General features: G+C 43.9%; 1 protein-coding gene across 1 annotated transcript in view; it reads right to left on the bottom strand.

Moving 5' to 3' along the window:
• Positions 1-5,229: 5,229 nt before the first annotated feature.
• rtn4rl1a (reticulon 4 receptor-like 1a) overlaps positions 5,230-26,755 on the bottom strand; it is a 218,302-nt gene continuing 196,776 nt past the window's right edge. The window contains exons 2-6 of the mRNA XM_014129631.3: positions 12,519-12,691; positions 11,814-12,098; positions 9,278-9,387; positions 8,977-9,181; positions 5,230-8,528 (exon numbers count right to left, since the gene is read on the bottom strand). Of these exons, the coding sequence (XP_013985106.2) occupies positions 7,899-8,528; positions 8,977-9,181; positions 9,278-9,387; positions 11,814-12,098; positions 12,519-12,691 (1,403 nt within the window). The 3' untranslated portion in view covers positions 5,230-7,898. The remainder of the gene's footprint in view (positions 8,529-8,976; positions 9,182-9,277; positions 9,388-11,813; positions 12,099-12,518; positions 12,692-26,755) is intronic.

The following is a 26,755-nucleotide window of genomic DNA, read 5'->3' as shown; positions in this document are numbered from 1 at the left end:
CCTACTACACCGGCTCTGACGCTTGTTGGATGTGGTAGGGCTTGCAATCTATTACGGACTACATAGGGAAACCCAGCCGCGAGCTGCCCAGTGAAGCGAGCCTACCAGATGGGCTAAATGCCTTTGATGCTCACTTCGAGGCAAGCAACACTGAAACACGCATGAAAGTACCAGCTGTTCTGTCAACTGTGTGATCACGCTATCTTTAGCCGATGTGAGCATCGGCTGGTTCAATCTAACCCTAGCATTATTTCCACATCCTAGTTCAACCCTAACCCTAGCTTTTTGTCCACATCCTGGTTCAACCCTAACACTAGCTCGCGTTATGTCCACATTCTGGTTCAACCTTAAGCCTAGCTTTATGTCTACATCCTGGTTCAACCTAACCCTAACCCTAGCTTTATGTCCACATCCTGGTTCAACCCTAACCCTAACCCTAGCTTTATCTTCACATCCTGGTTCAACCTAACCCTAACCCTAGCTTTATGTCCGAATCCTGGTTCAACCTAACACTAACCATAGCGATATGTCCAGCATCCTGGTTCAATCTAACCCTAAACCTAGCTTTATGTCCACATCCTGGTTCAACCCTACCCTTAAACCTAGCTTTATGTCCACATCCTGGTTCAACCCTAACCCTAGCTTTTGTCCACATCCTGGTTCAACCCTAACACTAGCTAGCGTTATGTCCACATTCTGGTTCAACCTTAAGCCTAGCTTTATGTCTACATCCTGGTTCAACCTAACCCTAACCCTAGCTTTATGTCCACATCCTGGTTCAGCCTAACGCTGACACTAGCTTTATGTCTACATCCTGGTTCAACCTAACCCTAACCCTAGCTTTATGTCCACATCCTGGTTCAACCTAGCCCTAACCCTAGCTTTTTGTCCACATCCTGGTGTATGTGATGAGGAAACACATACTGAATTAGTAAATAAGAAGGGAAAAATGCTAGAGTACACTCACGTGTCACACACACACACACACACACACACACACACACACACACACACACACACACACACACACACACACACACACACACTCTCTCTCTCCCCCTCTCTCTCTTTCGTTACCTATCCCTTCATTTCTTTCTCTCACTCCATGGTTTTATTTTTCCAAAGTCTTGTGCTTAATTAAAGAGGGACACATAGAGGTGGTTAACTGAAAGTGATGCTGAGAATACTAACATCTCCAGAGCTACACACACACACACACACACACACACACACACACACACACACACACACAATTCCCAAACGTACCCACACAAGGATTCCACCCTTATCGCGGAAGTATAGTGGAAGATTCATGTTCAAATGCGAAGGTAATTTCCGATGGAGTCGACATATGTAGCATTTACCGCGAACGCAGTTCTGCAAACACGAAAACATTGTCTTTAAATTTCAATCGAGCTATAATGGAGATCTTCCCCTATACTTCATCAATACAGATTGAATCCAGCCCAATGTCACAGATACACTATGTACATCACACTATTACACTATTGTAGCACTATTCTCTAATACAGGGGTCTCCAACCTTTACAAGCAGGAGAGCTATTTTTTTAAATGTTGCAAGCTACTAATAATTTTTGGGGAGCTTTCAAATAGGCACATTCTTCTCCTCTGCCCTGCAATTCTTTCGTGGGTCATTGGTGCAAACGATATGTGTTTTCTGTCAATATATCTGGTAAAATAATGGTTCATAAAAACCTCTAATGATCTTTAGTATTTTCCGGGAATTCTCTTTTCTCTGTTTAATTTTTCCTGGTTTTAGATTTTTATTAATTACAATTTTTACTCTCAATACTACGATTCATAGAGAAACAATGAAAATGTATGTTCTGAGTCCATGTCAATCGTTAAATCACATCAGAAGACCAATTTCGAGGTCTGAAAAAAATAAATAACAAATGTTGATTTGAGTGCAATTCCCCTTTAATTGCTCATTAAGCATCAGATGTGTCAGTCTAGAGATGTTTCTGCTGTTAGGCCTACTACTGCAGCAAATGTCATGTCAGAGTTTGCACAACAATGGTCACACAATTTATACAAATAATCAGGAAATCTTTGTCATGTAAGCCTACTGTACTTTGCAGTTAACATTTAAGGCTTACTTTCTACCCACAAGACGGTTATTAGCCTCGCTAACTGGCTACATACGGAGGGATGGACAAATGCGTGTACTAAACAGACATACAGGAGCAACATTGCTGGAAATGTACTGGCAGATAGTGTGTTACGTTTTTATTGGCTAACGAGGGGTGGGATAATGGCAATGTGGCTTTGATTGGACCGTAGCCAGGAGCTTTATGTTAATGGCAGTTTGCGATGGAAAACATGAAATAAATGCATGTTCTTTCATTATTGATTAGCGAGCTACTTATAGATGGACTGCAAGCCACTGGTAGCTCACAATCTACCTGTTGGAGACCCCTGCTCTAATAACACACTATCAATTCATTTTTAGCTCTTTACACCAGGCAGAATTATTGTGAAATGAATCCTCCTTGATTAATTTAGCCTCCATCCATTCAGACACAGCGCAGCAGACAGAGGTCAGACTGGAGACCTGAGACATGGTGGCATTTAGCTCCATGCTGGGACATCACTCTCATAACACCACAACACTCTGACCTTTGACCCGGATCCCTTAATGGTGATAGGCTGTGTGTGAGCAGTGTGATGTAGGAACAGTAGAGAGGAGTCAGGTGTTAAATAGCCTTTACTGAGAGGTATTGTATGGATGGGTGTGTGTGTGTGTGTGTGTGTGTGTGTGTGTGTGTGTGTGTGTGTGTGTGTGTGTGTGTGTGTGTGTGTGTGTGTGTGTGTGTGTGTGTGTGTGTGTGTGTGTGTACTGTATGTGTGTGTACTGTATGTGTGTGTACGTGTGTGTCTAAGAGGTAATGTATGGATGGGTGTGAGGTGTGTGTGTGTGCGTACTGTATGTGTGTGTACGTGTGTGTCTAAGAGGTAATGTATGGATGTGTGTGTGTGTGTGTGTGTGTGTGTGTGTGTGTGTGTGTGTGTGTGTGTGTACTGTATGTGTGTGTACGTGTGTGTCTAAGAGGTAATGTATGGATGGGTGTGAGGTGTGTGTGTGTGCGTACTGTATGTGTGTGTACGTGTGTGTGTGTCTAAGAGGTAATGTATGGATGGGTGTGAGGTGTGTGTGTGTGCGTACTGTATGTGTGTGTACGTGTGTGTCTAAGAGGTAATGTGTGTGTGTGTGTGTGTGTGTGTGTGTGTGTGTGTGTGTGTGTGTGTGTGTCTAAGAGGTACTGTATGGATGTGAGGTGGTCCATGAAGTACATTTCCAGTCAAAAGTTATTTTCTTTATTTTGACTATTTTCTACATTGTAGAATAATAGTGAAGACATCAAACTATGAAATAACACATATTGAATCATGTAGTAACCAAAAAAGTGTTAAACAAATCATAATATACTTTATCTTTTAGATTCTTCAAAGTAGCCACCCTTTGCCTTGATGACAGCTTTGCACACTCTTGGCAGCTTCACACTCTCAACCAACTTCATGAGGTAGTCAACTGGGCCAATCAGTTGTGTTGTGGCAAGGTAGGGGTGGTATACAGAAGATAACCCTATTTGGTAAAAGACCAAGTCCATATTATGGCAAGACCAGCTCAAATAATCAAAGAGAAATGACAGTCCATCAATACTTTAAGACATGAAGGTCAGTCAATCCGGAAAATTTCATGAACTTTGAAAGTTCCTTCAAGTGCAGTCGCAAAAACGATCAGGAGCTATGATTAAGCTGTCCACAATCACCCGACCACAACCCAATTGAGATGGTTTGGGATGAGTTGTACTGCAGAGTGAAGGAAAATCAGTCAACAAGTGCTCAGCATATGTGGGAACTCCTTCAAGACTGTTGGAAAAGCATTCCACATTCCAGGTGAAACTGGTTGAGAGAATGTCAAGAGTGTGCAAAGCTGTCATCAAGGCAAAGGGTGGCTACTTTGAAGAATCTAAAATCTAAAATCTATTTTGATTTGTTCAACACGTTTTTTTTTGGTTACTACATGATACCATTTGTGTTATTTAATTGTTTTGATGTCTTCACTATTATTCTTCAATGTAGAAAATATTAAAAATAAAGAAAAGCCCTTGAATGAGTAGGTGTGTCCAAACTTTTGACTGGTACTGTATGTCTCACGCTTCACTATTGAATAGTATGCTAATGCTCGGACCTGGGGCTGGGTGGCTGAGCGCTCGCGTATTTCAAGTGTTTTGTGTCTGTGTGTGTGTGTGTGTGTAATTTTAGCAGTCCCTTAGGAGAGGAGAGGGATATGCTTAAGATATTCCAGATGACTTCTCCCATGTCTTCATGCTTCTTCTTGACGTTTTTTTCTCTCTCGCTTTCTCTGACTTTTATTTTATCCTGCGTCCTAATGGAACATTGATGTGTTTGTCATCCCTCTCTCTGCTCGTCCTAACTCTGTTTTTCCAATTCTCTCTGTCTCTCTCTCTCTGTCTCTCTCGCTCTGTCTGTCTCTCTGTCTTTGTCTCTCTGTCTCTCGCTCTCTCTGTCTCTCTATCTCTCTCTCTCTGTCTCTCTCTTTCTTCCTCTGCTCCTAAGGGACACACATAGAGATGTATTTGGCCTCTTTGCCTGTGGAGTAGAACATGTGCATATAAATATTCACTCAACTACGGCTATTTCAGACATCTCATTTTCTTCCTCCGGTCTGCATCCATCTGCTTATAAATCTCTCACTCCCTCCATGTAACTAGTGTTCCTTCTACATCCCCCTTTCAGAAATAAGAGAGAGAGAGAGATAAATGACAAGTGGATAGTTAATAAGAAAGCCCACATTGCTTTCCTGCAAGGAACTAGGCCATGAAGGAGGTAAACAATTATCCTGTGTGTGTGTGTGTGTGTGTGTGTTTATCTCTGTATGCATATTCAGCTTTGTTATTTCCCCTATCTCATTACATTTCAGACTCTATCCTAAATTCTGCTCATTCCTCAATGTCCTCTTTAGCTTATCACTCACTCTTATCACTCTCCCTTGTCTTTTTTTTGGAAGTCCAACATGAAATAAAATAGAAATCGTACACACACACACACACACACACACACACACACACACACACACACACACACACACACACACACACACACACACACACACACACACACACACACACACACACACACAAAAGAGAAGCCAACAAATAGTCCACCTCAGCGATATGAGGACACTTCGTTTTAATGTAGTTTATAAACAACTTTTGAATCTGGTGTAATTCTATAACCACAAACAAAACATCAGGGTCGGACAGTGGGAGGAAATGAGGGAGGGAATGAGGGAAGGAGTGTTGGAGGGATGTAGGGAAGGACAGAGGGAGGGAATGAGGGAGGGACAGAGGGAAGGACAGAGGGAGGGAATGAGGGAGGGACAGAGGGAAGGACAGAGGGAGGGAATGAGGGAGGGAATGAGGGAGGGAATGAGGGAGGGAGTGTTGGAGGGATGTAGGGAAGGACAGAGGGAGGGAATGAGGGAGGGACAGAGGGAAGGACAGAGGGAGGGAATGAGGGAAGGAGTGTTGGAGGGATGTAGGGAAGGACAGAGGGAGGGAATGAGGGAGGGACAGAGGGAAGGACAGAGGGAGGGAATGAGGGAGGGAATGAGGGAGGGAATGAGGGAGGGAGTGTTGGAGGGATGTAGGGAAGGACAGAGGGAGGGAATGAGGGAGGGACAGAGGGAAGGACAGAGGGAGGGAATGAGGGAAGGAGTGTTGGAGGGATGTAGGGAAGGACAGAGGGAGGGAATGAGGGAGGGACAGAGGGAAGGACAGAGGGAGGGAATGAGGGAGGGAATGAGGGAGGGAGTGTTGGAGGGATGTAGGGAAGGACAGAGGGAGGGAATGAGGGAGGGACAGAGGGAAGGACAGAGGGAGGGAATGAGGGAGGGAGTGTTGGAGGGACAGAGGGAAAAACAGACAGACAGACAGACAGGACTGTGCCAGTTTCTCTGTGGTTACAAAAGTCACCCTCACATGAACGAAAGGACACAACTGTCATTTTACAGCATCATCTCAAGGTTTCACAGCTGTACAAATATGTCTCCTGCAGCCGCCACCAACCCTAGTCCTAGAGACTCACAGCAGGGGGTGTAGGGTTTCATTCCAGGCACTCCCTGTGGGTCCCTCAGGAATAGATTGAAAAACACAGGATTAGTTTAATCAGGTTTGTTTGTGCTGGGATAGAACAAAACCAACACCATTTGTATCTCTCCAGGACCAGGGTCGTATCTCTCCAGGACCAGGGTCGTATTTCTCCAGGACCAGGGTCGTATCTCTCCAGGACCAGGGTCGTATCTCTCCAGGACCAGGGTCGTATCTCTCCAGGACCAGGGTCGTATCTCTCCAGGACCAGGGTCGTATCTCTCCAGGACCAGTGTTGTATCTCTCCAGGACCAGGGTTGTATCTCTCCAGGACCAGGGTTGTATCTCTCCAGGACCAGGGTTGTATCTCTCCAGGACCAGGGTTGTATCTCTCCAGGACCAGTGTTGTATCTCTCCAGGACCAGGGTTGTGGAACACTGCTACAGGGGAGGTCATTCAGTGTGGGGACAGCTAGATACTGTAGGTGAGGGCTCGATTCAATCTGTATTACTGAAGTTTAGCGCCATAGCGCGCTTGAAATGTAAAGACATTTCTGATTGAGACAACATATGCAGTGTTTACCATGAATGCAGTCTCCACAAATGCAGTAACATTGCCTTTAAACTTAAATCGAAATATAGCGCTGAACTTCGGCGGGATGGATTGAATGGAGCCCTGAGTGTAGGACTGGACAGGACTAGGCTCAGCTGGGAAGGTGTTATTACCTCTCTAGTCCTCAAGGAGCACTGGGGGCCCTCTGTCTCCTCTGTCCCTGTATCACCTCTCCATTACATTTTTTTGTGTGTTCCAGATCCTGAAGAAGACTCCAGAACCATGAAGGTTTCAGAACATTGAAAAAGGTTCCAGAACCATGTAGGTTTCAGAACATTGAAGGTTCCAGAATCACGAGGAGAGTTCCAGAGCTCTCTCTCCTCAGACATAGCAGCAGTTCAGTAGAATCAGAGTGTTTCATGTTCAGTCTTTCAGGTCCATCATTTAGTTCAGAACACTCCAGAGTGAGGACTGCATCTAAAGCAGCAGTTTTTCCATTCTCTCAACCCTTCATTGGACAGCTAGGGTTCCATATACTCATTCCATCATTCTCACTCTCCTCTTTCTGGCTTGTTTTAAAGTGGGAAGAGAGACATGGAGACTGTTCACACAAACCATACTGTACTTACATGGGTTACAAACACAGGATTACAGAACCCAGTGGATTCGTGTTTTTAAGGATGTTTTTACAGTTTGGCAACAACCTGTGTCAGGGTCATCTTATCATATGTCTGTGCTGAGGTATCATGTCAGGTGATATGGCTGTAGCAGTAGGTGTATTCTTAAATCATCAGTTCATTTGATCAACCACACAATCAGAACTCTGGATGTGACAGACTGTTACTCCCCCTTATGACATCATAGCGACAGATAACCTGTTACGTTTCAGTTATGACTCCCAAAGAACTTCCCTGCCATATGTTACAGGTACACAGAGTACATTTAAACACACACGCACGCACGCGCACGCACGCGCACACACACACGCACACACACACACACACACACACACACACACACACACACACACACACACACACACACACACACACACACACACACACACACACACACACACACACACACACACACACACACACACACACACACACACACACACACCTCAGTGCAGGAGCCAGAGTGGGTCTGACATTCAGAGGAGTGTGTACTGTATTGTAGGGGTTGATATAAAACACCCTCCTTTCAGTCTCAGAGGAGGATCCCAGCAGTGAGTGACAGCAGCACAGCCAATAGGACACAGAGAAAAGTCCCAGCGGAGCGGGACGCTGCATTGCTATTGGCTCTCTTGACCCCGCTGGGTGGGCCAACTGAAGTCCTGGGAACACACTTGTTCCTCCTGCGAGTGGGGGCGGATGGGTCGTGTTTACCCCCTCCAGGGGCGTTGTCCTTCTCCTCCCCCTCCCTCAGTGCCTGCACCTCATTCAAGCCCCCCTGACCTCCTCCCTTTCCCTTACGCCCCCTGTTGCGGGTACAGTTCCTGCGGCTCCCCTTGGGCGGCCTGGGTAGGGGTAGGGGAGAGGGGGGCGGGTCCCCATTGTGCTGATCCCCGTGTGGGAGGTGTGGGTGCTGGTGGTGGTTATGGCGGTGCCTGTGGTTCCTGTGATGGAGTCGATGGTCCTCCTCTTTCTTCAGGGACTCCCCCAGCCCGGCCTCCCCGCTTATGACACCTCCTCCCTGGGTTTCTCCTGCTGAACAGCTGGGTAGTTCCTCCTTCCTCAGCTCCTTCAGGTCCCGGCCCTGAAGCTCTGGAGGAGAGACGCAACCCAGAGACGATGTGGAGCCCCGGAACCTCCGCAGCCAATCCCACAGCGGCAGGGCCTGGATGATAATAACAATAATAATAATAATACATTTATATGAGATGCCTTTCATAACTCCTAAGGACACATTGCATTAATCCTGGGATTCAAAGGCACATTGTTAATAGTGCAGTGCACCTTTGGAGCAAATCCTAGCTTCGCCTTCAGTCGAATTTTGCTTAGTCATGCACTGATGTCGATAAAATGTTCACTTAGTTCGGGATTCAATCCGAGGCGTGTTGTAGAGCATTGGTAATAATGCACCTTTTCAAGGCAATGTTTCTCTGTTCACAGAGATCGCATTCAGCTCAATTGAAAATTACCTTTAAATGTGAAGCGTGAATCCCGGCCTAAATGAACATTTGATTTAAGCGGAAGGCTAGCTGAAAGAGGTGTGTGGTGTTGGAGGTGTGTTTTGAGGTGTGTTTTAAAGGTGTGTTTTGAGGTGTGTTTGAACTGTGTCCGACCTTGCAGTCACACTCCCAAAGGTTGTCGTTGAGTCTAAGGTACTCTAAAGCAGGCAACAGAGCCAGGCAGGCTCCAGACAGCTCAGTCAGAGAGTTGTTGAACAGGTAGAGGGTGGTGAGGCGATGCAGGTCGTGGAAGGCCAGACGGTGGACCCACTGCAGACGGTTCTGGTGCAGCAAGAGACGGTCCAGCACCCCCAGACCCCTGGAGGGACAGCAGTCAATCCATAGGGTGATCTTTTGGGAGATGTTCTAAAGTAAAAGCACTGCTAAATCAATCAATCAAAAAGGTGTGTCTCACCTGAAGGTGTTCTGGTGTAGTGACCACAGCCTGTTGCCATGGAGGAAGAGGTGGCTGAGGTTCAGCAGGTCAACAAACAGATCATCCTCCAGAAACTCCAACTGGTTATCCTGGGGAGGGGGAGGAAAGGGGGGAGAATGGATAGAGGAAGGGGGGGCAGATAATGAAGGAGAGAGATGGAGGAAGGGGGGGCAGATAATGAAGGAGAGAGATGGAGGAAGGGGGGGCAGATAATGAAGAAGAGAGATGGAGGAAGGGGGGGCAGATAATGAAGGAGAGAGATGGAGGAAGGGGGAGCAGATAATGAAGGAGAGAGATGGAGGAAGGGGGGGCAGATAATGAAGGAGAGAGATGGAGGAAGGGGGGCAGATAATGAAGGAGAGAGATGGAGGAAGGGGGGCAGATAATGAAGGAGAGAGATGGAGGAAGGGGGGAGATAATGAAGGAGAGAGATGGAGGAAGGGGGGGAGATAATGAAGGAGAGAGATGGAGGAAGGGGGAGATAATGAAGGAGAGAGATGGAGGAAGGGGGGGAGATAATGAAGGAGCGAGATGGAGGAAGAGAGTAGTTGGGAGATATACTGTGCGGTGCATTCGGAGAGTATTCAGACCCCTTGACATTTTCCTCATTTTGTTATGTTACAGCCATATTCTAAAATGGATTACATTTTTCCACCCTCATCAATCTACACACAATACCCCGTAATGACAATGCAAAAATAGGGTTTTATACATTTTTCAAAATGTATTAAAATCAAAAAACAGAAATACCTTCTTACATAAGTATTCAGACCCTTTCCTATGAGACTCGAAATTGAGCTCAGGTGCATTCTGTATCCATTAATCATCCTTAAGATGTTTCTACAACTAGATTGGAATCCACCTGTGGTAAATTCTATTGATTGGACATGATTTGGAAAGGCACACACCTGTCTATATAAGGTCCCACAGTTGACAGTGCATGTCAGAGCAAAAACCAAGCCGAGAGGTCAAAATAATTATCCGTAGAGCTCCAAGACAGGATTGTGTCAAGGCACAGATCTGGGGAATGGTACCAAACCAGTTCTGCAGTATTGAAGGTCCCCAAGAACACAATGGCCTCCATCTTTCTTCAATGGAAGAAGTTTGGAGCCACCAAAACTCTTCCTAGAGCTGGCCGCCCAGCCAAACTGATCAATCATTGGAGAAGGGCCTTCGTCAGGGAGATGACCAAGAACTCGATGGTCACTCTGACAGAGCTCTAGAGTTCCTCTATGGAGATGAGAGAACCTTCAAGAAGGACAACCATCTCTGCACATGACAGCTCGCTTGGAGTTTGCCAAAAGGCACCCAAAGGACTCTCAGACCATGGGAAAGAAGATTATGTGGTCTGATGAAACCAAGAACCAACCCAGGGACTGCGGTTGAAAATTAGCCGGCTGGCTAAAACCGGCACTTTTACTGAAACGTTGATTAATGTGCACTGTCCCTGTAAAAATAAAATAAACTCAAACTCAAGATTGAACTCTTTGGCCTGAATACCAAACATCACATCTGGAGGAAACCTGGCACCATCCCTACGGTGAAGCATGGTGGTGGCAGCATGCTGTGGGGATGTTTTTCAGCGGCAGAGACTGGAAGACTAGTCAGGATTGAGGGAAAGATGAACGGAGCAAAGTACTGAGAAATCCCTGAAGAAAACCTGATCCAGAGCACTCAGGACCTCAGACTGGGGCTAAGGTTCACCTTCCAACAGGACAATGACCCTAAACACACAGCCAAGACAATGCAGGAGTGGCTTTGGGACAAGCCTCTGAATGTCCTTGAGTGGCCCAGCAAGAGCCGGACTTGAAAATTATCGAACATCTCTGGAGAGACTTGAAAATAGATGTGCATCGCTCCCCATTCAACCTGACAGAGCTTGAGAGGATCTGCAGTGAAGAATGAGAGAAACTCCCCGAATACAGGTGTGCCAAGCTTGTAGCGTCATACCCAAGAAGACTCAAAGCTGTAATCACTGCCAAAGGTGCTTCAACAAAGTACTGGGTAAAGGGTCTGAATACCTTTGTATGTGATATTTCAGTTTTTTTTTATTTTATAAATTTGCAAACATTTCCACAAACTTGTTTTTGCTTTGTCATTATTGGGTATTGTGTGTAGATTGATGAGTGGAAAAAAACTATTTAATCCATTTTAGAATAAGGCTGGAAAATTGAAAGTTCCCTAGTAGTAAAATAAATTCACTGAAAACCCGCAGTTATCTTTCTATCACTAGATCTCACACCTAAAGTATACTCTACCGTAGCCTATCAAAACAAATTTTACATTAGAAATCACTTTTTTGTGAATAATCAAAACCTCCTGCTGCAGGATTATCTTACTCCTGCAACGAAACTGGTCAAATTAAGATCTAATATCTGTAGACCTATAAGACAAATATACAACTGTGTTAGAAGGATGTGAGATCAGGGAGGCTTGTGTTCACCACATTATTGTTGCCTACACATGCTGCCTTCTCACTGTACCCATGATGTGTGTATGATGTCTATTCCCCTACCTGTAGATAGAGGTACTGCAGGCTGCTGAGCCCCTCGAATATCCCAGATGGCAGGCTGAGAAGCCCACAGTGGTAGAGGTGCAGGGCGTGCAGCCGGCCTAGCCCCTGGAAGGTATCTGAAGCCAGGGCCCTCAGGTGACGGTTGTCCCCCAGGTCCAGCTCCTCCAGGCGGGCAAAGCCGTGAAAGGTGGAGGCCTGGATATAGGAGATGTTGTTGGAGTAAAGCCACAGCATGGCCGTGGTGGGGCTGAAGTGGCCTCGCAGAAGACGCTGGATCTTGTTGTTCTTGAAGAATGGAGGAAGGAACGAGAATAACAAAGGATGCTTAGGGTCTGGGTGTGGCAGATCAGGTGCTCTTTGGAAACTGGTATTGACTGATTGGAACATTGGAAGTTGTTAATATTAGACAAAACCAGAGATGACTGTTATCTGATATTCAGTCCGCAAGTCAATGAGAACAATATTCAGTATCTAAATATATGGCTCCGGACAAAACTATTCCAAAAAATAAGTTCAAGGCACTCAATTAAGCTACAAAACCAACTTTAAAACATTTAGGCTATCAAATAATTTAACAGTTTTATAAGCTATAACTAAATACATTTGCATAAATGTGCATAAAATATCCCCCCCCCCCCAAAAAAAAAATACAAAGGCTTTTAATTTTCTGGACTACAGGAGGCTGAGTAATCTACTGGCTCTTACCTGCAGGAAGACCCTCTCGCTCTGGGCTGGGATCTCCTCTGGGACAGACAGAAAGTTATGGGCCTGACAGGACACGGTGCTGGGAGAGGTGTAGCAGATACAGTCTCTGGGACAGGGAGAGGAGAGCTCCAACCACCCACATAGGACAAGGAGGACACCTACACCACCACAACCTGACAGAGGAAGAGAGGAGAGAGAGAAAGAGATACGTAAAGAGGTATTGTTGTGTATATTCAGAGCCATATTCCTGTAAAGCTCAGAGAGGATCTCAGGACAAATTAAGTAGAAGAGATGTGGTTGCAGGTTCACCTGCCTCATCTGAAGCCTCTTCTATTAGGGTGCTGCTACAGGTCACCAAGTGCTAACTGTCACTATCTGGGGAATATGTGCTGCTATAGGCCACCAAGTGCTAACTGTCACTATCTGGGGAATATGTGCTGCTACAGGTCACCAAGTGCTAACTGTCACTATCTGGAGAATATGTGCTGCTACAGGTCACCAAGTGCTAACTGTCACTATCTGGGGAATATGTGCTGCTACAGGTCACCAAGTGCTAACTGTCACTATCTGGGGAATATGTGCTGCTACAGGTCACCAAGTGCTAACTGTCACTATCTGGAGAATATGTGCTGCTACAGGTCACCAAGTGCTAACTGTCACTATCTGGGGAATATGTGCTGCTGTCAGTAGTTGCTAGGAGTGGTGGTAGGAGTCAGGCGCAGAGAGCAGAGGTAAGGAACTTTGTGTTTATTAAATAAAACACAACACGATCGACGCCAACACAACCGGCGTGGAAAAAATGCAAAGTGCCCAAAACAGGTGCACAGCATGCATAAAATATAACAGCAGTAGATCGCCAGCACATCCAAATACAAAAACACAACCTGACGCTAAATAATCCCGCACAAACCTGGGCGGGCTAACCAGGCTTAAATAACCAAAATCAAAAGACCCAAATGAGGAACAGGTGCAAACAATAAGCCATACCAAACGAAAAGGAAAAAGGGATCAGCGGCGGCTAGTAGGTCGGTGACGACGACCGCCGAGCGCCGCCCGAGCAGGCAGGGGAGCCACCTTCGGTGGGATTCGTGACAGCTGCTACAGGCCACCAAGTGCTAACTGTCACTATCTGGAGAATATGTGCTGCTACAGGTCACCAAGTGCTAAAATTAAATTAAATCAAATTTTATTTGTCAGATGCGCCGAAAACAACAGGTGTAGACCTTAAAACCTGTTATGGCTTGATCCCGTTTGCGGGATCGATATGACGACAGCCAGTAAAAGTGCAGGGCGGCAAATTCAAAACAACAAAAATCTCATAATTCAAATTTCTCAAACATACAAGTATTATACACCATTTTAAAGATAAGATCCTTAATCCAACCACATTGTCCGATTTCAAAAAGGCTTTACAGCAAAAGCATAACATTAGATTATGTTAGGACAGCGCCTAAACAAGAAAAACCATACAACCATTTTCCAAGCAAGGAGAGGCGTCACAAAAACCAGAAATACAGCTAAAATGAATCACTAACCTTTGATGATCTTCATCAGATGACACTCCCAGGACTCAATGTTACAAAATACATGTATGTTTTGTTCGATAAAGTTCATATTTATATCCATAAACCCCATTTTACATTGGAGCGTGATGTTCAGAAAATATTTTGCCTCCAAAACTGCCGGTGAATGAGCACAACAATATACAAAAATACTCATCATAAACGTTGATAAAATATTAAACTGAATTATAGATAAACATCTCCTTAACCTGTTTGGGATCGGGGGCAGTATTTTCACGGCCGGATAAAAAACGTACCCGATTTAATCTGGTTACTACTCCTGCCAAAGGTTACTACCCCTGCCCAGCAAGCGTACCACCTTGCCCAGGGAGGTTAATACAGGACTAAGATCGAATCGTACTACACCGGCTCCGACACTCGTCGGATGTGGCAGGGCTTGCAAACTATTACAGACTACAAAGGGAAGCACAGCCGAGAGCTGCCCAGTGACACGAGCCTACCAGACGAGCTAAATAACTTCTTTGCTCGCTTCGAGACAAGTAACACTGAAACATGCATGAGAGCATCAGCTGTTCCGGAGAACTGTGTGATCATGCTCTGTGCAGCCAACGTGAGTAAGACCTTTAAACTGGTCAACATTCACAAGGCCGCAGGGCCAGACGGATTACCAGGACGTGTATTCCGAGCATGCGCTGACCAACTGGAAAGTGTCTTCACTGACATTTTCAACCTCTCCCTGTCTGAATCTGTAATACCAACATATTTCAAGCAGACCACCATAGTGCATGTACCCAAGAACACTAAGGTAACCTGCCTAAATGACAACCGACCTGTAGCACTCACGTCTGTAACCATGAACTGCTTTGAAAGGCTGGTCATGGCTCAGATCAACACCATTATCCCAGAAAACCTAGACCCACTCCAATTTGCATACCGCCCCAACAGATCCACAGATGATGCAAACTCTATTGCACTCCACACTGCCCTTTCCCACCTGGACAAAAGGAACACCTATGTGAGAATGCTATTCATTGACTACAGTTCAGCGTTTAACACCGTAGTGCTCTCAAAGCTCATCACTAAGCTAAAGACCCTGGGACCCTGTTCACTCCTAACTGCATGGCCAGGCACGACTCCAACACCATCATTACATTTGCTGATGACACAACAGTGATAGGCCTGACCACCGACAACGATGAGAAAACCTATAGGGAGAAGGTCAGAGACCAGACCGTGTGGTGCAAGGACAACAACCTCTCCCTCAATGTGATCAAGACAAAGGAGATGATTGTGGACTACAGGAAAAGGAAGAACGAGCACGCACCCATTCTCAACGATGAGGCTGTAGGGAGCAGGTTGAGAGTTTCAAGTTCCTTTGAGTCCACATCACCAACAAACTAACATGTCCAAGCACACCAAGACAGTCGTGAAGAGGGCACGACAAAACCTATTACCCCCCAGGAGACTGAAAAGATTTGGCATGGGTCCTCAGATCCTCAAAAGGTTTTACAGCTGCCCCAACGAGAGCATCCTGACGGGCTGCATCACTGCTTGGTTTGTCAACTGCTCGGCCTCCGACCGCAAGCACTACAGACGGTAGTGCGTATGGCCCAGTACATCACCGGGGCCAAGCTTCTTGCCATCCAGGACTGGTGTCAGAGGAAGGCCCTAAAAATTGTCAAAGGCTCCAGCCACCCTAATCATAGATTGTTCTCTCTGCTACAGCACGGCAAGTGATACTGGAGCGCCAAGTCTAGGTCCAAGAGTCTTTTAACCTGTTGGGGATAGGGGGCAGTATTGACACGGCTGGATAAAAAACGTACCCGATTTAATCTGGTTACTACTCCTGCCCAGTAACTAGAATATGCATATAATTATTGGCTTTGGATAGAAAACACTCCAAAGTTTCTAAAACTGTTTGAATGGTGTCTGTGAGTATAACAGAACTCAAATGGCAGGTCAAAACCTGAGAGATTCCTTTACAGGAAGTGGCCTGTCTGACCATTTATTGTCTTTCTTTGACATCTCATCCCATTACAAAGGATCTCTGCGGTAACGTGACACTTCCCACGGCTCCAATAGGCTCTCAGAGCCCGGGAAAAACCTGAATGTCGTCATTTCAGCCCCAGGCTGAAACACATTATCGCCTTTCTCAAGTGGCCGATCAAGGGACTGTGGGCTTAGGCGCGTGCAGTGGCCGCCCCCGTCTTTGTGTTTTTTCCTCTGTTTGCCGAAAAGGAGATTCCCGGTCGGAATATTATCGCTTTTTTACGAGATAAATTGCATAAAAATTGATTTTAAACAGCGGTTGACATGCTTCGAAGTACGGTAATGGAATATTTAGAAATTCTTTGTCACGAATTGCGCCTATCGCGCGACCCTGATTTACCATTTCGGATAGTGTCTGGGACGCACGAACAAAACGCCGCTATTCGGATATAACGATGGATTATTTTGGACCAAACCAACATTTGTTATTGAAGTAGCAGTCCTGGGAGTGCATTCTGACGAAGACAACAAAAGGTAATCAAACTTTTGTAATAGTAAATCTGATTTTGATGAAGGCTAAACTTGCCGGGTGTCTAAATAGCTAGCCCGTGATGGCTGGGCTATGTACTTAGAATATTGCAAAATGTGCTTTCACCAAAAAGCTATTTTAAAATCGGACATATCGAGTGCATAGAGGAGTTCTGTATCTATAATTCTTAAAATAATTATTATGCTTTTTGTGAACGTTTATCGTGAGTAATTTAGTAAATTGTTAGTAAATTCCCCGGAAGTTTGCGGGGGGTATGCTAGTTCTGAACGTCACATGCTAATGTAAAAAGCTGTTTTTTGATATAAATATGAACTTGATTGAACAAAACATGCATGTATTGTATAACATAATGTCCTAGGGTTGTCATCTGATGAAGATCATCAAAGGTTAGTGCTGCATTTAGCTGTCTTCTGGGTTTTTGTGACATTATATGCTAGCTTGAAAAATGGGTGTCTGATTATTTCTGGCTGGGTACTCTGCTGACATAATCTAATGTTTTGCTTTCGTTGTAAAGCCTTTTTGAAATTGGACAGTGTGGTTAGATTAACGAGAGTCTTGTCTTTAAATAGCTGTAAAATAGTCATATGTTTGAGAAATTGAAGTAATAGGATTTTAAGGTATTTGAAAATCGCGCCACTGGATTACACTGGCTGTTACGTAGGTGGGACGATTACGTCCCGCCTAGCCCATAGAGGCTAAACAGCTTCTATCCCCAAGCCATAAGACTCCTAAACAGCTAATCAAATGCCTACCCAGACTATTTGCATTGCCCCCTCACGCTGCTGCTACTCTCTTTTATTATCTATGCATAGCCACTTTAATAACTCTACCTACATGAACATAATTACCTAAATTACCTCGACACCGGTGCCCCCGCACATTGACTATGTACCGATACCCCCTGTATACAGCCCCGCTATTGTTATTTACTGCTGCTCTTTAATTATTTGTTATTCTTATCTCTTACTTTTTGGGGGGGATTTTCTAAAAACTGCATTGTTGGTTAAGGGCTTGTAAGTAAGCATTTCACTGTAAGGTCTACACCTGTTATATTCGGCGCATGTGACAAATACAAATTGATTTGATTTGAACGGTACCGAGTCAATGTGCGGGGGTACAGGTTAGTCGAGGTAATTTGTAAAGTGACTATACATAGATAATAAACAGCGAGCAGCAGCAGCAGTGTAACAACAAAGGGGGGAGAGGGGTCAATGTAAATAGTCCGGGAGGCCATTTGATTAATTATTCATCAGGCTTATGGCTTGGGAGACTTTTGGTCCTAGACTTGGCGCTCCGGTACCGCTTGCAATGCGTTAGCAGAGAAAAAAGTATATGACTTGGGTGACTGGAGTCTTTGACAATTTTTGGGGCCTTCTTCTGACACTGCCTAGTATATAGGTCCTGGATGTCATGAAGCTTGGCCCCAGTGATGTACTGGGCCATTTGCACTACCCTCTGTAGTGCCTTACAGTCAGATGCCGAGCAGTTTCCATACCAGTTGTCGTGTCTTTGGCATCATTAAACTGAAGACTTATTTATATCAATTCTCTGTAATTATTATTACGTGATTAAACTAACTTAATCATGTAACTGTAATTAACTACGAAGTCGGGGCACCAAGGAAAATATTCAGATTACAAAGATATAATTTTCCTAATATAACTTTCAGATATTTTAATATCTGATCAATACGTCTTCTAATTAATGAATTATTCTTTACCTCGCGTTAGTCTCATTCCAAACGTCGTAAATTGTTGGTTATCTGCACGAACACAGTCTTCACTATGAGTCATCCATACATCAATTGTCTTAAATCAGTTATTTATTAACTAAATAAATAATCACAGAAATGCACAAACAAACAAGTAGATATGGTTATAGGGAAATGATAGGGGAATGTGCCCTAGTGGGATAAACCGGCATGGCGGCTTAGTGGACAAAAGGGAAGTGGGGGTCGACTGAGATAAAAGACACTACAAAGTTGATAATTATAACAATTGAAATGTTAACTCCTTTGCACATGAACGCTCACTCATTCGGGAATAATTGCAATCAATATATATATATTTACGCTCAGTGTGTCGTCCTGCTCTCTGTTGGAAAGTTTATTTCTGTTGGAGATTTTGGCCGCCCTCTCTCTCTCTGCCGTGGTTAGAATGGATAGTTCAGAGAAACATTCAGCAATGTAGTTATAGAATAGATGTTTCGGCGGTTGTCGGTCTTCGCGTTCAATGATACCGAATTCCTAGCTGCAGACTAGTAATTAGTATCAAAGATTTGTTCTTATTCTGTCGGTTCAAAAGTCTCAGAGTTTAAACTGTTAGGGCTAGGGGGCAGCATTTGCACGTCTGGATAAAAAAAATGTACCCGATTTAATCTGGTTACTAATCCTACCCAGTAACTAGAATATGCATATACTTATTATATATGGATAGAAAACACTCTAAAGTTTCTAAAACTGTTTGAATGGTGTCTGTGAGTATAACAGAACTCATTTGGCAGGCAAAACCCTGAGACATTTTCTGACAGGAAGTGGATACCTGATGTGTTGTATTGACTTTAAACCTATCCCATTGAAAAACACAGGGGTTTAGGAATATTTTGGCACTTCCTATTGCTTCCACTAGATGTCACCAGCCTTTACAAAGTGTTTTGAGTCTTCTGGAGGGAGATCTGACCGAACAAGAGCCATGGAACGATGATGTCCCATTAGACACCTGGCGCGCGAGTTCATGTTGGGTACCCTCGTTCCAATACGTTATAAAAGAGTATGCATTCGTCCACCTTGAATATTATTCATGTTCTGGTTAAAAAAGGCCCTAATGATTTATGCTATACAACGTTTGACATGTTTGAACGAACGGAAATATATTTTTTCCCCTCGTTCATGACGAGAAGTCCGGCTGGCTTACATCATGTGCTAACGAGACAGAGATTTTTGGACATAAATGATGAGCTTTTTTGAACAAAACTACATTCGTTATGGACCTGTGATACCTGGAAGTGACATCTGATGAAGAGAATCAAACGTAATGGATTATTTACATAGTATTTTCGATTTTAGATCTCCCCAACATGACGTCTAGTCTGTATCGCAACGCGTATTTTTCTGGGCGCAGTGCTCAGATTATTGCAAAGTGTGATTTCCCAGTAAGGTTATTTTTAAATCTGGCAAGTTGATTGCGTTCAAGAGATGTAAATCTATAATTCTTTAAATGACAATATAATATTTTACCAATGTTTTCTAATTTTAATTATTTAATTTGTGACGCTGACTTGACTGCCGGTTATTGGAGGGAAACGATTTCCTCAACATCAATGCCATAGTAAAACGCTGTTTTTGGATATAAATATGAGCTTGATAGAACTAAAAATGCATGCATTGTCTAACATAATGTCCTAGGAGTGTCATCTGATGGAGATTGTAAAAGGTTAGTGCATCATTTTAGCTGGTTTTATGGTTTTGGTGACCCTGTCTTTGACTTGACAAAACATTACACACAACTCTTGTAAATGTACTGTCCTAACATACTCTAAATTTATGCTTTCGCCGTAAAACCTTTTTGAAATCGTAAAACGTGGTTAGATTAACCTCTTGGGGCTAGGTGGGACGCTAGCGTGCCACCCGTGGTGCACTCCATCAACAGCAGGTGCATTTCAAGAGCGGCAAATTTGAATCCAAATAAATGTCAAAATTCAAATTTTTCAAAAATACAACTATTTTACACCATTTGAAAGATAAACATCTCTTTAATCTAACCACGTTTTACGATTTCAAAAAGGTTTTACGGCGAAAGCATAAATTTAGAGTATGTTAGGACAGTACATTTACAAGAGTTGTGTGTAATGTTTTGTCAAGTCAAAGACAGGGTCACCAAAACCATAAAACCAGCTAAAATGATGCACTAACCTTTTACAATCTCCATCAGATGACACTCCTAGGACATTATGTTAGACAATGCATGCATTTTTAGTTCTATCAAGTTCATATTTATATCCAAAAACAGCGTTTTACTATGGCATTGATGTTGAGGAAATCGTTTCCCTCCAATAACCGGGAGTCAAGTCAGCGTCACAAATTAAATAATTAAAATTAGAAAACATTGGTAAAATATTATATTGTCATTTAAAGAATTATAGATTTACATCTCTTGAACTCAATCAACTTGCCAGATTTAAAAATAACCTTACTGGGAAATCACACTTTGCAATAATCTGAGCACTGCGCCCAGAAAAATACGCGTTGCGATACAGACTAGACGTCATGTTGGGGAGATCTAAAATCGAAAATACTATGTAAATAATCCATTACCTTTGATTCTCTTCATCAGATGTCACTTCCAGGTATCACAGGTCCATAACGAATGTAGTTTTGTTCAAAAAAGCTCATCATTTATGTCCAAAAATCTCCGTCTCGTTAGCACATGATGTAAGCCAGCCGGACTTCTCGTCATGAACGAGGGGAAAAAATATATTTCCGTTCGTTCAAACATGTCAAACGTTGTATAGCATAAATCATTAGGGCCTTTTTTAACCAGAACATGAATAATATTCAAGGTGGACGAATGCATACTCTTTTATAACGTATTGGAACGAGGGTACCCAACATGAACTCGCGCGCCAGGTGTCTAATGGGACATCATCGTTCCATGGCTCTTGTTCGGTCAGATCTCCCTCCAGAAGACTCAAAACACTTTGTAAAGGCTGGTGACATCTAGTGGAAGCAATAGGAAGTGCCAAAATATTCCTAAGCCCCTGTGTTTTTCAATGGGATAGGTTTAAAGTCAATTTAATTGTACTGTTTATAAGAATATGAACATGTATATATGAATAGTGTGTAAATAGTATTGTAGTTTTCTTTTGGTGTTTTTCCAATATATAACTCCCAATATATAATTGAATGTAATATCTTATGTTGTTCTTGTCTATAACTGTTCTGAACGTTGTCATGTATTTGTACGTTTTATGTGGACCTGATGAAGAGCTGCAATGGGGATTCTACTAAACTAAACTAAACTAAAACGGATGGCGGGTTTTTTTTAGAAAACCTTTCTCGGCACTACATAGCAAAAATGATGAGATGGCAGAGAGGAGGGGAACATGTGAGAGATATGGGAGAGGTAGAAGAGAGAGATAGAAGAGAGAGATAGAAGAGAGAGAGAAAGAACAGAGAAGGCAGTGAGTTGTAAATAGGGGAGGGAGAGATAAGGGGGATAGTCGTAGATGGGGGAGGGAGATAGTCATAGATAGGGGGAGGGAGGGATTGATGGAGGGAGATAGTCGTAGATAGGGGAGGGAGGGATTGATGGAGGGAGGGAGATAGTCGTAGATAGGGGAGGGAAGGATGGAGAGAGATAGTCGTAGATGGGGGAGGGAGGGAGATATTCATAGATAGGGGGAGGGAGGGATTGGGGAGGGAGGGATGGAGGGAGATAGTCATAAAAGGGGGATGGAGGGAGATAGTCATAGATGGGGAGGGAGGGTGGACGGAGGGAGATAGTCAGAGATGGGGAGGGAGGGATGAGGGAGGGAGATAGTCATAGATGGGGAGGGAGGGATGGAGGGAGATCATCATGGATAGTGAGGGAGGGGTGGAGGGAGATAGTTGTAGATGGTGGAGGGAGATCATCATGGATAGGGAGGGAGGGGTGGAGGGAGATAGTTGTAGATGGTGGAGGGAGATCATCATGGATAGGGAGGGAGGGGTGGAGGGAGATAGTTGTAGATGGTGCAGGGAGATAGTCATAGATGGGGGAGGGAGAGAGATAGTCATAGTGAGAGAGAAGGACACAGAGACGGAGAGAGACACAAAGAGAAAGAGAGAGTCAGAATTAATTGAATTTATGTAGCAGCAGCTATGTTATCAAAGACATCTTGATCGAAACACTGGTTGTCCTCAGTTTAATAAAACAACAGTGGGTTCACAAGACACAGATTACTGCTCTGATACTATCTGACACAGCACGCACACGTACGCACACGTACGCACACACACGTACACACACGTACACACACGTACACACACACACACACACACACACACACACACACACACACACACACACACTCTCTCCTTCTTCCTCTAAAGGTATATGAGAAAATGAATGCTATTTCCTCCAGCTGAACACACAAACACACACACACCTGTAATACACTATTACTACAATTAGGGAGAAAGAAAGAGGAGGTAGAGGAAGAGAGAGAAAGAAGAAAAGGATTCACGGCAGGAGGAGAGGAGAGGAGGAGCAGAGGAGGATAGAAGGGGGAGGGGAGGAGGAGGAGAGGAGGAGAGGAAGAGGGGAGGAAAGGAGGAGAGGAGGAGGAGAAGGAAAGGAGGAGAGAAGGAGGAGAGGAGGAGGAGAGAAGGAGAGGAAGAGGGGAGGAGAGGAGGGGGAGAGGAGAGGAGGAGGAGGAGGAGATGAAGGACACATGTTTCTGGTTTTAAATGTTTTCTCTTTTTTTGGCCAGGAATCGATTTTGCCCTCCTTTGATGTAGAGATGGAGAGATGAGAGGAGAGGAGGAGGACAGGAGGAGAGGAGGAGGAGAGGAGGGATGTATCGATTGAGAGATGAGAGGAGGAAAGGAGGGATGTGTCATGGAGAGATGAGCAGAGAGGAGGAGGAGATGAGGGGACTGGTGAAGTGGTGGAGAGATGGAGATATGCACTGATTAGGAGGAGGAGAAGAGGAAAGAAGGGAGGAGAAGGATAAATAAAACATGAGAGATGACGAGGGAGAGGGAACTGGAGCAGAAGGCATCAGAAATATAGATAATGCAAAGAGAAAGGAATAGTGTATCTGGGTTAGGGTTAGAGGAATAGTGTATCTGGGTTAGGATTAGAGGAATAGTGTATCGGGGTTAGGGTTAGAGGAATAGTGTATCGGGGTTAGGGTTAGAGGAATAGTGTATCTGGGTTAGGGTTAGAGGAATAGTGTATCTGGGTTAGGGTTAGAGGAATAGTGTATCTGGGTTAGGGTTAGAGGAATAGTGTATCTGGGTTAGGGTTAGAGGAATAGTGTATCGGGGTTAGGGTTAGAGGAATAGTGTATCTGGGTTAGGGTTAGAGGAATAGTGTATCTGGGTTAGGGTTAGAGGAATAGTGTATCTGGGTTAGGGTTAGAGGAATAGTGTATCGGGGTTAGGGTTAGAGGAATAGTGTATCGGGGTTAGGGTTAGAGGAATAGTGTATCGGGGTTAGGGTTAGAGGAATAGTGTATCTGGGTTAGGGTTAGAGGAATAGTGTATCTGGGTTAGGGTTAGAGGAATAGTGTATCTGGGTTAGGGTTAGAGGAATAGTGTATCGGGGTTAGGGTTAGAGGAATAGTGTATCGGGGTTAGGGTTAGAGGAATAGTGTATCGGGGTTAGGGTTAGAGGAATAGTGTATCTGGGTTAGGGTTAGAGGAACCCAGATACACTATTCCTCTAACCCTAACCCATGGCGTCCTTTCTCAATAGCAAGGCTATGCTCACTGAATCTGTACATAGTCAAAGCTTTTCTTCTCCCACTGTGTACTCTCTGTTTAGGGCCAAATAGCGTTCTAGTTTGCTCAGTTTTTGTTAATTCTCTCCAATGTGGCAAATAATTATCTTTTGGTTTTCTCATGATTTGGTTGTCTAATTGTGTTGCTGTCCTCTCTCTCTCTCTCTCTCTAGCTGTAGGGGAGTATGTGACTGTTATGACCCTAACATATGCACCGGATGCTATAGGGTTTTTATGCATGACATTATCCTCCTCTCCTCTTCTCTCCACCTCTACCTTATCTATCCATCTAGACTTTCTGTCACACTCCCTTCCTCCAAGTCCTTTTATTTCTGTTCTTCTAAAGTCTTATCTCCCTGTGCTGGATACACACTGTGAAGACAGACGCTGAGAGACGAGAAGCAAGTACAGGGAGTGAACATTTAATAAATAACGGACATGAAACAGAACACGGACAGCGTCTGGACAGGGGAAACATAACGACATTAATGCTGACACAGGGATCAAACTGAGGAAGAGACAGATACAGTAGGGGCAATCAACAAAGTCATGGATTCCAGGTGAGTCCAAAGAAGAGCTGATGCGCGTAACGATGGTGACAGGTGCGTATGTAATGATGGACAGCCTGGCGCCCTCGAGCGCCAGGGAGGGGGAGGGGGAGGGGGCGTGACACCCTCTACCACTGTGTGTTAATCGAGTATGAAGCTGCTATTTTTTCCGTGAGTTGTATGGCGACTCATTTTCTCTGTGGCTAATTGATTTAAACATGTAGCCCCACATCCACCTCTCCCTTCCATCAATGAGCTGCTTTCTCGCGCCTCTCATTCCACATAGAGAGAAGTATAGACAGAGGGCTGATAATATAACACTTGAAATGTATGTTGTTTTTTACATCCTTTGTGAGTGCAATGTTTACTGTTCATTTCAAAAATAAAATTGTTGATATTGTTTTGTGTCTTCTCACTTTTGTTTATTGTTAATTTCACTTGCTTTGGCAAAGTCTAGATGTTTCCCATGCCAATGTGACACTTTAATAAATGGATCACTAGCCACTTTAATAATGTTTACATATCTCGCATTACTCATCTCATATGTATATACTGTATACTGTATCCTTCACTATCTATTCTTTACTATCTATTGCATCTTAGCCGCTCTGTCACTGCTCATCCATATATTTTATATGTATATATTCTCATGCCATTCCTTTACTAGATTGTGTGTATTAGGTTTTATAGTGGAAGTTGTTAGGTATTACCTGTTAGATACTGCTGCACTGTCGGATCTAGAAGCATATCACTACACTCACAATAACATCTGCTAACCATGTGTATGTGACCAATACAATTTGATAAGATTTGAATAAAGCCCATTTTAATTGAATTGAGAGAAAGCTAGATTGAGCTAGATTGAGTGTTACAAAGAAAGAACAAGACAGCCGTCTAGAGGGGTATTGTTGTGGTCTCATCGTTTGGATACAGAATAGTAATTTTCCTCTGGAATGAAAACAGACGCTCAGGTATGCGCAGACATGTGCACACACATATACACACACACACACGCACACACACGCACACACACACACACACACACACACACACGCACACACACACACACAGAGATTTGTTTTCGTTAAATTTCAGGACTTTTTGGAGGGTAAAAATGTTTGACCATTAAAAATCTAATTTTCTTTTACCCCTAACCCTTAACCTAACCTAACCTTAACCACAAAACCCTAACCCTTCAGCTTAAAATAGCATTGAACAAATTCAGGACTTGCAAAAAGTCCTAACTTTTCAGGAAATTCAGGTGAAATGTTAGGACATTGGGGTCCTGATAATGTAGGGAAACAAGCACACATTCTCTGGAATGTGCAGTTTGGAATGGAATTGCATTGGAGCTTCTTGGAACTTTGGTGTGTATCTGAATGGCCCTGAGTAGGATACAGAATCTAACACAATGCTTTTCCTGATAGAAGGATAGGCGGGAAAAGAGAGGGGTAGAGAGATAGAAGGAGAGGTATAGAGCGATAGAAGAAGGAGAGGTATAGAGAGATAGAAGGAGGAGAGAGATAGCGAGATATAGGGATAGAAGGAGGATATGGATAGAGAGAGAGAGAAGGAGGAGAGGGATAGAGTGATAGAGACAGAAGGAGAGAGATAGAGAGATATAGGGATAGAAGGAGGATATGGATAGAGAGCGAGACAGAAGGAGGAGAGAGATAGAAGGAGGAGAGGGATAGAGTGATAGAGACAGAAGGAGAGAGATGGGGAGATAGAAAGACAGGAGGAGAGAGATAGAGAGACGGGGAGATAGAAAGACAGGAGGAGAGAGATAGAGAGACGGGGAGATAGAAAGACAGGAGGAGAGAGAGAGAGATGGGGAGATAGAAAGACAGGAGGAGAGAGATAGAGAGATGGGGAGATAGAAAGACAGGAGGAGAGAGATAGAGAGAGAGACGGGGAGATAGAAAGACAGGAGGAGAGAGACAGAGAGTGAGAGTCGAAGGAGTAAATGTAACATCCTTCACACTTTTAAACTATCTATGTGCTCCTCTATATAATACATCTCATTCATATTGTATATCAATCATACAACAATCATAGATCATACATAGATTATTTGTACATCAATCGTACATCATTCATACATACAAGTTTTTTTACATTCCCTCTGGGGCCACCCATACCACA

The sequence above is a fragment of the Salmo salar genome, chromosome 11 (assembly GCF_965601325.2).
Source record: "Salmo salar chromosome 11, fSalSal1, whole genome shotgun sequence".
NCBI lineage: Eukaryota > Metazoa > Chordata > Actinopteri > Salmoniformes > Salmonidae > Salmo > Salmo salar.
The sequence above is the reverse complement of the archived record's forward strand: the minus strand, read 5'-3'. Positions and strand labels throughout refer to the sequence as shown.